Source organism: Oxyura jamaicensis, unplaced genomic scaffold, assembly GCF_011077185.1.
Source record: "Oxyura jamaicensis isolate SHBP4307 breed ruddy duck unplaced genomic scaffold, BPBGC_Ojam_1.0 oxyUn_random_OJ72666, whole genome shotgun sequence".
Classification (NCBI taxonomy): Eukaryota; Metazoa; Chordata; class Aves; order Anseriformes; family Anatidae; genus Oxyura; species Oxyura jamaicensis.
Genome location: NW_023311174.1, coordinates 20,508 through 32,514, shown reverse-complemented (window position 1 = coordinate 32,514; position 12,007 = coordinate 20,508). Strand labels below are relative to the sequence as shown.

Sequence of the window (12,007 nt, the reverse complement as noted above, 5' to 3'; positions counted from 1 at the left end):
GTGCTTTGGGGTGTAGTTGGGTGCTTCAGGGTGTAGTTGGGTGCTTCAGGGTGTAGCTGGCTGCTTCTGGGTTGTAGTAGGGCACTTCTGGGTGTAGCTGGATGTTTCTGGGTGTAGTTGGACACTTAAGGGTGTAGTTGAGCGCTTTGGGTTGTAGTTGGGTGCTTCTGGATGTAGTTTTCTCCTCGGGGGCTGCTGCACAACACAGTCACCTCAGGGCTGCCAGGAAAACGTCACTTTGAGTAGATTCTGCTCAGGAAAGGACTGATTTAAGAGGAACAGCCCCTCCGGCTCCTTCCCCCTCCTACCATGGGTCGCTTCCTTCCCCACGAGGCGCACACGGCATCGACGCGGTCTCCTGACCCCGTTGTGCTCTGGTACAGAAAGATGCTGGCTCGGCTGTTTTTCCCCTCGTAACTGCGGTTATCAATAAATCCCACGTCATTTTTAAGTGTGAAAGACGGCGGAATGGAAGCTGCTCGTAATTGGATTGGCTCGGCGCGTTAATTGCCACGGGGTCACGAGCTTTCCGGCACGCCGGCTTTGTGCTCCGACAGATTGAACCTGCACATCACTGGGGCTCCTTTTTGGGGCAGCTCAGGGAGTTAGGGTGAGTCCCCGGGCTTTTTGGAGCCTTCCCAGTGGGTCTGAGGGTCCCCGAGCCCCTTTCCACCACTTACAAACTCCTCTAAGGTCTGCGCTCCCGTGGTCTACCTGATGCTCCTGCCCGTGGCTGTGGCGCAGCGGCTCCGAGCCCCTTTGGCTACCAGAGGTTGCTCCATGGCATGGAGAATTTGGGTGAATTTGGTAAATAATGGTGGTAATTCCAGGCTGAGCCTGCTCCTGGCACCCAGATGAGTTGTGCTGCACCCGTACCCCTGATCCCACTGCCGTCGTGCCGTACCAGCACCTCCGCAATGCTCTAATACTCAGGGGTTTAGCCCTGAGATTTGCACTTCTGGGGAAAAATCACAACGTGGAAGGTTTTTTTGCAAAGCTCAAGACAGGGTCCAGAACAATTCAGGCCAGTGCTGGAGCCCTGTCCCCACATCCTGCTGGGATTTATGGCTTACGACCCCGCTGCTTTGCTGGTGCTGTTGGGCCAGAGCAGGGCTTCGTCTTCAAGCCCCGTGGGGCTCCTCGTGCATCCCCACGATGGTTTGGGGCTCTGAGCTCATTTCACCATGGGCTCCCTGCTCCTGTCCGGGTGCATGCACGGCTTGTCCCATGCTGATGTCGATCTGGGGCCAAAATCCCAGAAATGAGAAGTGCTGTTCCACACCAGGACCCAAATTAAAGCCTTCAGTGGGGACCTGGAGAAAATTTTGGACTCCACAAAGCTGAAGGTGGCCTCCAGCTTTAGGGTTGCTGCAGCCTTCTCACGACCTGCTCCTCTGCCTTCCCTCACAGCACTCAGACTGGCGAACGTAGACGAGCACAAATCCCACGTTAAGGACTTTTCATTAATAAGAACATCCCCTTTATCTTTTACGTAAGCCCACACACAAAAAAAAAGCGAAGAGTTTGAATAAAACGTGGCTGGCAGTAAGCCTCAGCATCCTCTGGATTAGCGAAAGGCGACGCCTGCAGTGCTTGGGGTAATCTCAAGAGCTGGTGAATTCCCGTTGTCTGCGTGATTACGAGTTAATTAAACCTGCTTTCACCTTCCTGCGCCCAAGTCCCACTTTGCCATTTAAACACCCCGCTTTGAGCGCATTCAGCTCGCGGGGGTGGTGGCGGGACCCTTGTGCTGTGTTTTCTGCTCCGTCTTTTGGTGAGGAGCCCGGTAACCCACGCAGAGACCAAGGCGAGACCCGCTCCTCCTTGGGCAGAGGTGGGCAGGGTCGGGTCTGTTGGGTCCCTCTGGTCTGGGCGCTGAGGCAGCTCCTGGTTTTCACCGACGCGGGTCATGGTGTGGCGGGGCGGTTGACGGAGGTGGGACGTGTGTCGGAGGTGGGAAGCGGTCCAGAGGTGGGAAGTGGTCCAGATGTGGGATGTGGTCCAGAGGTGGGCTGAAGTGCCAGAGGTGGGATGAGCACTGGAGGTGGGATAACACTCCAGAGGTGGGCTGTGCGCCGCAGAGCCGTGCCGTACGTGGCCACGTGTCTTGCAGTCGGGATGCAGGGCAGGGATCCCGGCAGAACAACGCAGGAGCTTGTGCCTCTGCCTCAGCACTGCCAAATCTGGCCGTGGGCACCTGCGTGGCTGCTCTGGTAGGGCTGGAGCCAACACCCATGAGCTCTCCATGGGTGAACACCACCAGGCTGGGCTGGTTCTGAGGCCACTCGCCTCCAAACGGTGCGAAATGCAGAGGGCAAAGCCACGAGCCGGGGAAAAAGCTGGGATGCTGTAAGTTGGGTTCGCATTTTGGCTGAACTCCCCTGGGAGGTGAAAACCAGGCGTGTAGCCCTTTGCAAATGAGCGCCTCGTTAGCGTTAACGGCGCCGGGAGCACGCTGACTCCCTCCCTCTCTCTGCTTCCTCTCCTTCAGGCTGGAATGGGTGGAAATCATCGAGCCTCGGACGCGGGAGCGCATGTACGCCAACCTCATCACGGGGGAGTGCGTGTGGGACCCGCCGGCCGGCGTGCGCATCAAGCGCACCAATGAGAACCAGTGGTGGGAGCTCTTCGACCCCAACACCTCCCGCTTCTACTACTACAATGCCACCACGCAGCGGACGGTGTGGCACCGGCCGCAGAACTGCGACATCATCCCCCTGGCCAAGCTGCAGACCCTGAAGCAGAACACGGAGTCGCCGCGAGCCTCCACGGAGAACAGCCCCGGCAGGAGCAGCAATGTCAGCAGGGAGGGCAGCACCAGCTCCTCCCTGGAGCAGGAGCTGGAGGGCAGCGAGAAGGTGCCGGAGCAGACGAGGTCGAGCCGGCAGTCGACCCAGTACGCCGTGGTGAAGGAGGAAACGGAAAGGTGAGGGCGGACGGCGATGGGTCGGTGCGGTGCCGCGGGCGCGGCGCGGGGTCGGGTGCCGGTGCTGAGCAGCACGGAGGGGCAGAGAGCGGGGTCCTGGTCCTGCAGCGGGGAGATACTCATCGGGCAGCTCCTCTAGCGAGGGCAGTGACACCTGTAAGGTTTACGGTTCGCTCATCTGTTGAGCAGTCACTGGAGGAAGAGGTGCAAGCACCCGTGAGAGGTGCAGGCACCCCGTGGGAGCCGCTTCTCCTCGTTAGCGCTGGCTTCGGTGTTCTTTCCTACGGGCAAAATCACTCCCTGGCCTCCACAACGTGGTGGTGCACGCTGGCACGAGCAAGCCAGCAGCAAGATCCGTCCTCGCGACGCATTTTGCTCCCTGCTCGCCCGCAGAGCTGGGACAGGGGCCGAGCACACGTCTCCTGTCCTCCCCATCCCCTCCTCGCACCGGCCCCTGGCTCTGCTCTGCTGCCCCCAGCCCCGTCCCCCAGTTCCTCCTCCTCCATCCAGCTCAACACCATGCAGCTGCAGGTGCTTGCTGGAGGCGTTCACCATTTATCCTCTGCGTCCTTCGCACGAGCTGCACCCGGGGAGCATTTTCCAGCTCCCCGGTGGGCACCCATCTGGCAAAGGAGCTCCTCGGTGCATCGGAGCAGAGCCCAGCTCCCAACCCCGTGGGAGCCTTGTTTTCTCTTCCATTGCTTCAAAGGTTGGACCAGATGGTGTTAGAGGTCTTTTCCAACCTAAATCATCCCATAATTCCATGATTTTATATATATATTTTTAGCTGCCCATTGCTAAGACCTCTCCAGGCCTCGTGGCTGCTCCAAGAGCACCCTGAGCTCCTCAGTGCGTGGTCACCCCCCGTGAAGGGTTACAGGCCATGAACCATTTTTGGGTATTTTTTCATCTTCCTGTGGACCACGTGCACCATCGGGGGCTTCCAGGGGACGAAGGAAGCTCAGGCCTCGGTGGCACCATGGATTTGTCACCTCCCTGGGTGTTGCTGGCCTGCAGAAGCCAGGGCGAGTGGCTCAGGTCGCTCATCCCACGCGCCTCCTCTCCTCCTCCAGGGCTTCGGCTGTGCGGGGGCATCGCGGGGCGCACGGGTGGGAGGAGGACACCGGGGAGCTCGGATCAAGAGGCTTCGCCCACGGGGACCTGCCGCCGCCGCGTAAACCCGACCGGGGCAGGAGCCACCTCCTGCCTCGGGGGAGATAAAAATAAATTTAAAAAAAAAATGGGAGCCACTCGAGGGAGCAAATATTGCTGTGCCATGGGCAATTTCCAGCTGGAGGTGATGTGTTGGTCCCGTTGGGGGTTCGGTCCGTGCCACATCTGGCTCGGGGAAGGGGCGACACCACGGGCTGAGCCCCTGGGTGCATTTCCAATGGGGCACGGGGTTAAATGGTTAAAAACACCTGGGTTTGGGTACTTCTGTGGTCATCGGAGCAGCCCAGGATGCTGGGCGGGGAGTTTGCTCTGCGGCCGGGGGCTTTCCGCATCAGGAGCTGAGATTTTGAGGAGGGAAGGGGGGTTTTGGCTGCCGGCCCACGGGAAATCCCCCGGGACGCCGAGGTTCCGTCTCTAGAAGCATCCGGCGCTCCCGGGCCAGATAAAGCCAAACACGAGCCATGGAAATTAAAAATGGATTTTGGATCGTGGCGATGGCAGCTGCGAAGGGCAGCAACAAAGCTCAGTGCCTCGAGCTTCTCGGTGCCCGGGGCCCCTCCGCGCTCTGCTGTTTGTGACCTCGAGCTTCCAGCCACAAGACACAAAAATGTGTATTTGTGTGCGATGCGCTCGTTTTGTGCCCGTCTGAGCCCTAAAACGTGGGAGAGCTGCGTGGGGCGTGGTGTTACAGCTCCTGGGGGTGGAGGTGTGCAGACTCCTGCGGAAGGCAGCAGTGAGTCCTGAGCCTTTTCGTCCCGGAGGCATAAACAGGACGTGATGGGAATGGTTAAAATAAATGGTTAAAATGCTTAAATAAATGGTTAAAGGTGAGAATACTCATTTTCCGTTCTTCGAAGATGAGTACAGCGACATCTAGGTTTCTGGATAGTTAAATACTTAGAGCAGGCTTAGCCTCGTCTTCCATAAATATTATTTTTCTTTGCCTTGTTGGTGCTTTTTTCTTCTCACCGTGCGGCCGCCTCCCTCGCTTTGAGCACCAAGGCGCCTCCCACCACGGCCGCGCTGCTGGCTGGCGGTTGAGCGGCGTCTCCAGTTCTCTGGAGGAACTGGGGTGGTGGACGGGACAAGGGTCATGGTGGAGGCTGCCCCAAGACCCTTCTTCGCGAAGGAAGGGGGAACGAGCGGCGGTGGTAACGATGCCGGGTCTGGCAGCGCTTGGTGTGCCGGGGAGGACAACTGGGGATGCTTCGTTTGAAAAGGGAAGAGAGAAGGGGATGTTTTGTGGGACTGGGGAGGGGTGAAAGTGGGATTTTGTGGGGTGAGTTGAGCGCCTGCCTTTTGCTCAGAGACCGGGCTGAAGTGTCCTACCAGGAGAATTAACAAAGGTTGCTTCTCCAGGACTTGGCTTTGCTTCTCATAGGGGAGCCAAGGTTGGACGGGAGCTCTGGAGGTCACCTGCCTGAATCCCGTGCTCGAAGGTTCACAGCATTGAGTCTTAAACTCATTTCAGCCAGGTTTCCCTCCCGAACACCTCTGGTCTTAACAGCGAGGGGCAAGGCTCGAGCAGCTGATCTCAAGGAGCCATCAAGGCCCTCGGGGCCATCAGGTCCAACCTCCAACCCAACCTGCTGGGTCCCAGCCCTACACCACGTCCCTCAGCGCCCGTCCCATCACACCTCGTGCTCAGAGGTGCCCCACGGACGGGGGATTTGGGAACAGGAGCCTCTGGTTTGGCCGGAGGCCACGGTGGCCACCGGGTCCTCGGTGGGGCCTACGTGGTCTTCAGGATCTTGACAGGACGTTTGTCTGGGTGGTCAGCAGATGGAGAGAACTTCCCGGATGGAATTCCGGCTTGCCCGGGGCGTTGCATTTGGATCTTTAAAACGGACACTTTATCATCAAAGCAGGACGTGGCCCCTCTGAAACCTCGACTGGTTTTGTGTCGGGTCGCTGGGTTTGGGCACGCTGCGCCTCGGTCCGCGCAGGGCCCCAGGACCCCAGGGTGGCTCCCAAGGCCCCAGGGGAGACCGACGAGCAGAGGCACCTTGTCTGAGCCACCAGGGGAGCTTTCCATGGACACCCCCACAGGAACTGGGGGGTCTTCACCCAAGTCCTGCCTGCTCCAAAACGGTGCCTGCATTATTTCCCAAGATTTGGCCTTTTTTCGCAGGTTTTCCCCACCAGTTCTGGCACTTCCATCCCCCACCCCGGGGGCTGGGGGATGCAGCGATGAAATACCAGGTCTGGGTCGGCCCTACAGAGCTGCATCTCCTTCCCACCCCAAAAGGATGCTCTGGGATCCCACCTCCAAAATCTGACCTCCTCCAGGACCTGGTTCCCCCAGCAGGGCCTGGGGCGCTGGGACGGGGACGTTGCCAGCCCTGGGAGGGGAACTCTGGAGGAAATTGCATTTTTTTTTCAGCAAACGGGGCTAAAACGGGGATTTCCTCTTTTTGTTTCCTCTCCTCTTGCTTATTGCCTCAGCTCTGTGGCACCCGACGAACACCACGGGCTCCACGGAGAAACATCTGTGGGGTGAAGGCTGGGGTTTAACCCCCCTCCTCGCACCCTCCTCGAATATTTTGGGGAAAAACGTTCCCATCTGGCACTTCCTTGGGGCAAAGCTCTCTGGGGCAAATTGGGGCAAAGCCCTCTGTCCACGTCCTGCTGATTTTTTGTGTTCTTTCTGCGCGCCGGGCTCGGGGATCAGCTGGGTACCCGTCCAACGCGTGCGCACGGCGTCCGGCCCGGCGTGCAGCTTACATAACAGCAGAGAAAAACATCTTTTTCCCTTTTTTTTTTTTTTTTTTTTCAGAAGCAGCGGCTGTAATTAAGCATATGAAGCCTTGCGGTCCAGCGATTAGAGCAGAGGATTAGGCGCTGGGATTTCAGTTCTATTCCTGGCCTTGCCACCGAGCTGTGCTATTTCGGGCGCGTCACTTTCCTCCCTTGCTTTAAAAATAAAAGCAGCGCTCGGAGCCGCTGGGAAGCGGAGCCACCTCCTCTTCCAGGGGGGAGAAGGAAAAAAATAACCGTGATTAACATGATTAGACTTTTTTTTTTCTTTTTTTAGCTCTGCTGGAGGTGTAGTCCCCTCTTCTTGATGCTTTGGGTGCTTCGCGATTCATCGGACGGGGCTTGGGCAGGAGCTGGGGTGGGGGGCGCAGGGGGACAGGAGCTGGAGGGGGAGCTCCTCTGGAGCCACTTGAAGTTGATTTTTCCCCTAATTAAGCAGCTTTATTCCCTTGGTAGGGCTCAGGAGTAGCTGTCAGGCTGTGGGCACCCTCCAGCTCCTTGGGTCCGGAGCAGCTCCAGGTTTCCTCCTGCAGGGCTGGAAGGGGCACGGGCAGCCTGAGAGCTGCAGCCACCCCCCCAAAAAAATAAGAAATCGCCCAGGGGGAATCCCAAATCCCCAAAAATCTCCACCAGGGCTTTTGGCCTCATCAGTGCGAGCTCGGATGCAACTGCAGCTGTCAGAGTAAGCCAGCTGAGAAAATAGACATCGCCCTGCGTGGGCTGCTAAAACCAGCGCGTTCTGCGCCTCCCCAGCCCCTCGGAGCCCCGCACGGGCACTGCCGGCATCTGGGCAGGACAAAAAGGAGGAAAAAGGACTCGGACCTGCAGCATCAGCAGGGCTGAGCTGGTCCCCAGCGCCCCCAAAGTCCCCTCGAGCACCAAGGAGGCTGAAACCACTTGGCAGCGTTGCGAGGACCCTGCTCTAAAGCAAAGTCACTTGTTCAGGTGCCTTCCACCTCTGGGAGGTGGGAATTGTCCTGGTTCCTGCTCTTGCTCTCGCCGTTTGCAGTGGATATGTCGCTGACCCTGCCGACCCTTGCTCAGCACCTGCACGGGGACGGCACAGCTGGGGACAACGTGGTCCCCTCTCCACCAGCCTGCCGTTTGCTATCCTGCCTTCTGGGGTCACCGAGGTTGGAAATGACCTTCAAGATCCCCAAGTCCAACCATTGGCTTGACCTACGGTGTCCCATGGCTAAACCGCCTTGAGTCCATCCGGAGCTGCAGCAGGATGGGGATGGCAGGATGGGGACAGCAGGACAAGGACAGCAGGATGAGGACAGCAGGACAGAGACAGCAGGACAGGGACAGCAGGACAGGGACAGCAGGACGAGGACAGCAGGATGAGGACAGCAGGATGCCCTTCCCTTTGGGCACGCTGCTGCGCTGCCTCCTCCAAGAGGAGCCGAATGGTGCAAGGGGGCGTTAAGCCACTTGCTCTGATTTCAGCACACACGAACAAGAGCTGCTGGAAGGAGCTGGCAGGAGGGCCCCGAGCAGGCTTGCCAGGCTGTTAATATTTAAGCAGCAGCATTGTTCGGTCCCTGCTGGCCTGGCTTCCGTGGGCAGCAGTGCGTGGAGCACTTGTCCCCTACGAACCGCTCTCCGAGGTTTTCAGCCCGCACCTTAAGAGCTGTGCCGAGCACGGGTCAGACCGACACGGGGCACGGTGCTTTCGGCAATACCCGCCTCTGCCCAGTGACTCAGAGCTCGCTTCTGGTCTCACGCAGCCTCCCCGCTGCTGTGTGAGTGAAGAAAAAGAGAAGGGTTTGGCTGATGGGGCTTCGCAGACCGGCAGCAGCCTGAGCTGGGCTTGGGCGCAGCGAGGTGCACGCAGGTTCTGATCTCGTTGCATTCATGGGGATGATCAAAGAGCCTTGGTTACTCCAGAAGATCAAACAGCCTCTCTTTGTCCAGAGAGGCCATGGGGTCTCCTCCTTGGAGAGCTTCAGAAGCTGCCTGGATGTGGTGGTCCTGGGCAGCCCGGTCGTGGTGGCCCTGCTTGAGGAGAAGGCTTGGACCGGATGGACCGGAGGAGCCTCCGACCTCAGCCATTCCCTGAGCCCCCTCTGGAGTCGTCATGGATGAGACAAAACTTCACAGTTTGATGTCTGTGAGCTTCAGCTTCCCTCCTCCGTGTCTCGGCACCTTTGTGCTCCCGAGCTGCCCACCGGGCGTAAGCCCACCACCGCTCACATTTCTCCTGAACGTTCCCAGATTGTCTCCTGCCGTGGCATGGCACGGCAGGAGACACCAAGCCGGGAGCAGCCGGTGCCAACAGCAAACCTCTCCCTCTTCATCCTCAGCTGCTTCATCCAGGTTTGGAGTCGAGGTGTGAACAAGCTCCATCACCCCGGAGCTCACACGCCCTCACCTTCTCCCTCCAGCCAGCACCACCAGAAGCACGAAAGCCACACAACCGTGGCCGCTGGGGCAGCCTCAGCAGTATTTGCAGGACCTTTGGAAGCCAGCCGAAATTCGTGTGCGGCTCCTCAGACCTCCTGGTGGGTGGGCATGAGATGGAGGCCTGGGGAGCCCGGGTCCCATCCCCACCTTGCTCCCAGAGTCCCGGTGAGCACAGAAGGTTTGGCCCAAGGTGGAAGGAAACACTCTTCGTGCCCTTTATTTGCAAGTGCCTTGAAAAATGTAAGGCCAGAGGGGACCGCTGATGAACAGGTGACTTTTTGTGTGTATTTTTTGGAAGGAAGGGGATGAGGTGAGGTACGCAGCGGGTGGCAGGCGTCTGGAGTGTGTTGCTGTGGGAGGTGGGTGTCGCTGCACGTTCAGGAAGGGATTAAATAAATCCCAGGCAACTGGTCCAAAAACGTTTCTGAAGTGGGTTCCTTGGAGGACATCTCCCTGCTGACGACCCTAACACAGGGACCAGGTGCTGGGGGGCACCTTGGGACCACAGACAGTGGCCAAGTTTGCGAGCTCTCCATAAGCAGTTTCCCTCACTGCCACGTCTTGAAGCCAAGCACTGGGCTGGAGGCAGCATGGCACTGGCCCGGGAGGACGTTTTGTGTCTTACAGACCTTCCCAGAAGGTCCATGGAGTGTAGGAAGCAGGGCGAGTTGAGAACTTTCTGTGCAGGGAAACCAAGGTGGTCCTGAGATCTGGGATTCCTGGGGAAACCTGGAGAAATAAGTCGGTTTGCTCTGAGGGTCTTCTCCTTAGAATCATAGCGAGTTGGACTTTTAGAGTTGGTCAAGAGATGGACTTTTCATGCTTTTCAGGAGTTGGACCCAATGATGCCTGTGGGTTCCTCGACACATTCTATGATTCTAAGAACTTGCCTGAAGGTCTTCTTGACCTTGAGTTTCCTTGAGGTCTTCTGGACCTTGAGCTTCCTTGAGGTCTCCAGGACCTTTAACTTCCTTGAGGTCTTCTGGACCTAGAGCTTCCATGAGTTCTTAACCTTGAGTTTCCTGGAGGTCTTCTCCCAACAACCACTGCCATGAACCTCAGGCACTGTTTCTGCAGCTCCTTTAGGAAGCTTCCTGAGCACCGGTCCCCTTCCATCAAACCCACCAAGGCTCTGCCCGCTGTGGAGGAGACGCTGCAGTCATGGATCTGGGTACAGCACGACAAGCGAGAGCTGGCACCTTTCTCCTGAGAAGAGGCTGAGTGTCACAAAAGAGGAGGCGCGTGCCTTCACGTGCATTGTAGAGGGAAAAGGGATTAAGCAATTCAACACAGTCATAATTTCAGGGCTCAGAAGTCTCATTAAAATTAGCTTTGACAGAAGCTTAATTTTATTGCCACTTGCCTGAATAAATTCTTCGAGGTCTATCCTATTAGGAAGATTTGTTTTCTTCTCCTGAAACCAACATCTGATCTGAATTTTATTAACGCAAGCGCCTTAATGTGTACGTAGGGCTCGTTAATGCGACAGCTTAGGAAACTGCTCAGAAGGAAGTTATTTCTCCAGATGTTTGCTGTTACGTTCTGATGCGGATCAAATGTCTAATAATCTGCGCGGCGCACGAGTCGCTGCGTCTTTTGCAAATGAGCCTGATGATTTGCACATCCCTCAGCGGAGATAAGGCAAAAAGAACCTTCCCTGTGCTCCCCGAGCACATACCGGCCGTAAGCAGGAGCAATATCGGAACGCGTTGCCCTTCGTCAAAGACTAATAATGTGGCTAACGAGTGCGGGAGGCCCGGAGGGGCACGGCGTGCACGTGAGGATGCTGGGGAAGCCTGAACCCCAACGGAGTGTGGAACAAGAGCTGGGTCTGGGTTGCAGGAGAGTCTTTAAGCCATGCTGGTCCAGAAAGCAGGGTGTGATTTGCTGTCCCACGTCTCCACGTGTTGTTCTCCATGTTCCTCAAGTGAACGCGCTCAGGGAAGGTGTCTCGGGAATTGGTTTGTAGCTGTTGGTGCCGCCACCTTCCCATCTTCTGCCCAGTGCTCTGCAGGCTCTGCTGTGCTCCCAAGCACTGGCACAACCAACGGCAATGTAGTAAATGAAAATGTGCCCAAAAAAAGGCTTTTTCTGGCACTCGCCTCTTCCACTTGTCTTGGTTTTAGCCAACCGAGCAGCAGGGCTATTAGTGGGAGGAGTAGGACCGATGTTGGTGAATATCCATAACCCCTGCTCTCTGCACGGGGCTGGTGTAAATAACCAAAAGCTGAAGAGCTTTGCCTTTGGGCACATTAAGTAGAAATCCAGGTCCTGGCTGAAACTGAGACATGCTAGGCAGGGTGGGACACCAAGTGCTATCTGTGTGCTGGACGATGTGACCCGTCCCTAAGGCACAGACAGGACGTGGCTGGTGCTTGCATGGAGCAAGGGCAATGCAGCAAGTCAGGATGAAGGGCTGCCTTGAGAAGGGAACAAGGTCAGGACAAAGCCAGGAGATGGTTTGGATCCATCCTGCTGTTCTTATAAATAAGGGGGAATGGCGTGTTCACAGGGTGGATGAAGTTGGAGACAACTGTGGAGGTCTTGGTCATCACGTAGGATTCAATGGTCCTTGTAGGTCCTTTCCAACTGAACCGAACCATCCCATCCCATCCCCATCCCATCCCATCCCATCCCCATCCCCATCCCATCCCCATCCCATCCCATCCCATCCCCATCCCCATCCCCATCCCATCCCCATCCCATCCCCATCCCCATCCCATCCCCATCCCCATCCCATCCCCA

At 57.3% G+C, this 12,007-nt stretch overlaps 1 protein-coding gene across 6 annotated transcripts in view; it reads left to right on the top strand.

Annotated features, from left to right (window-relative positions):
• The window catches only part of ARHGAP39 (Rho GTPase activating protein 39), a 70,673-nt gene that overhangs the window by 41,098 nt on the left and 17,568 nt on the right, over positions 1–12,007 (top strand). For all 6 annotated transcript variants that reach the window (XM_035314450.1, XM_035314451.1, XM_035314446.1 and 3 more), the window contains exon 2: positions 2,492–2,926. In XM_035314450.1, coding sequence (XP_035170341.1) covers positions 2,492–2,926 — 435 coding nt within the window. The remainder of the gene's footprint in view (positions 1–2,491; positions 2,927–12,007) is intronic.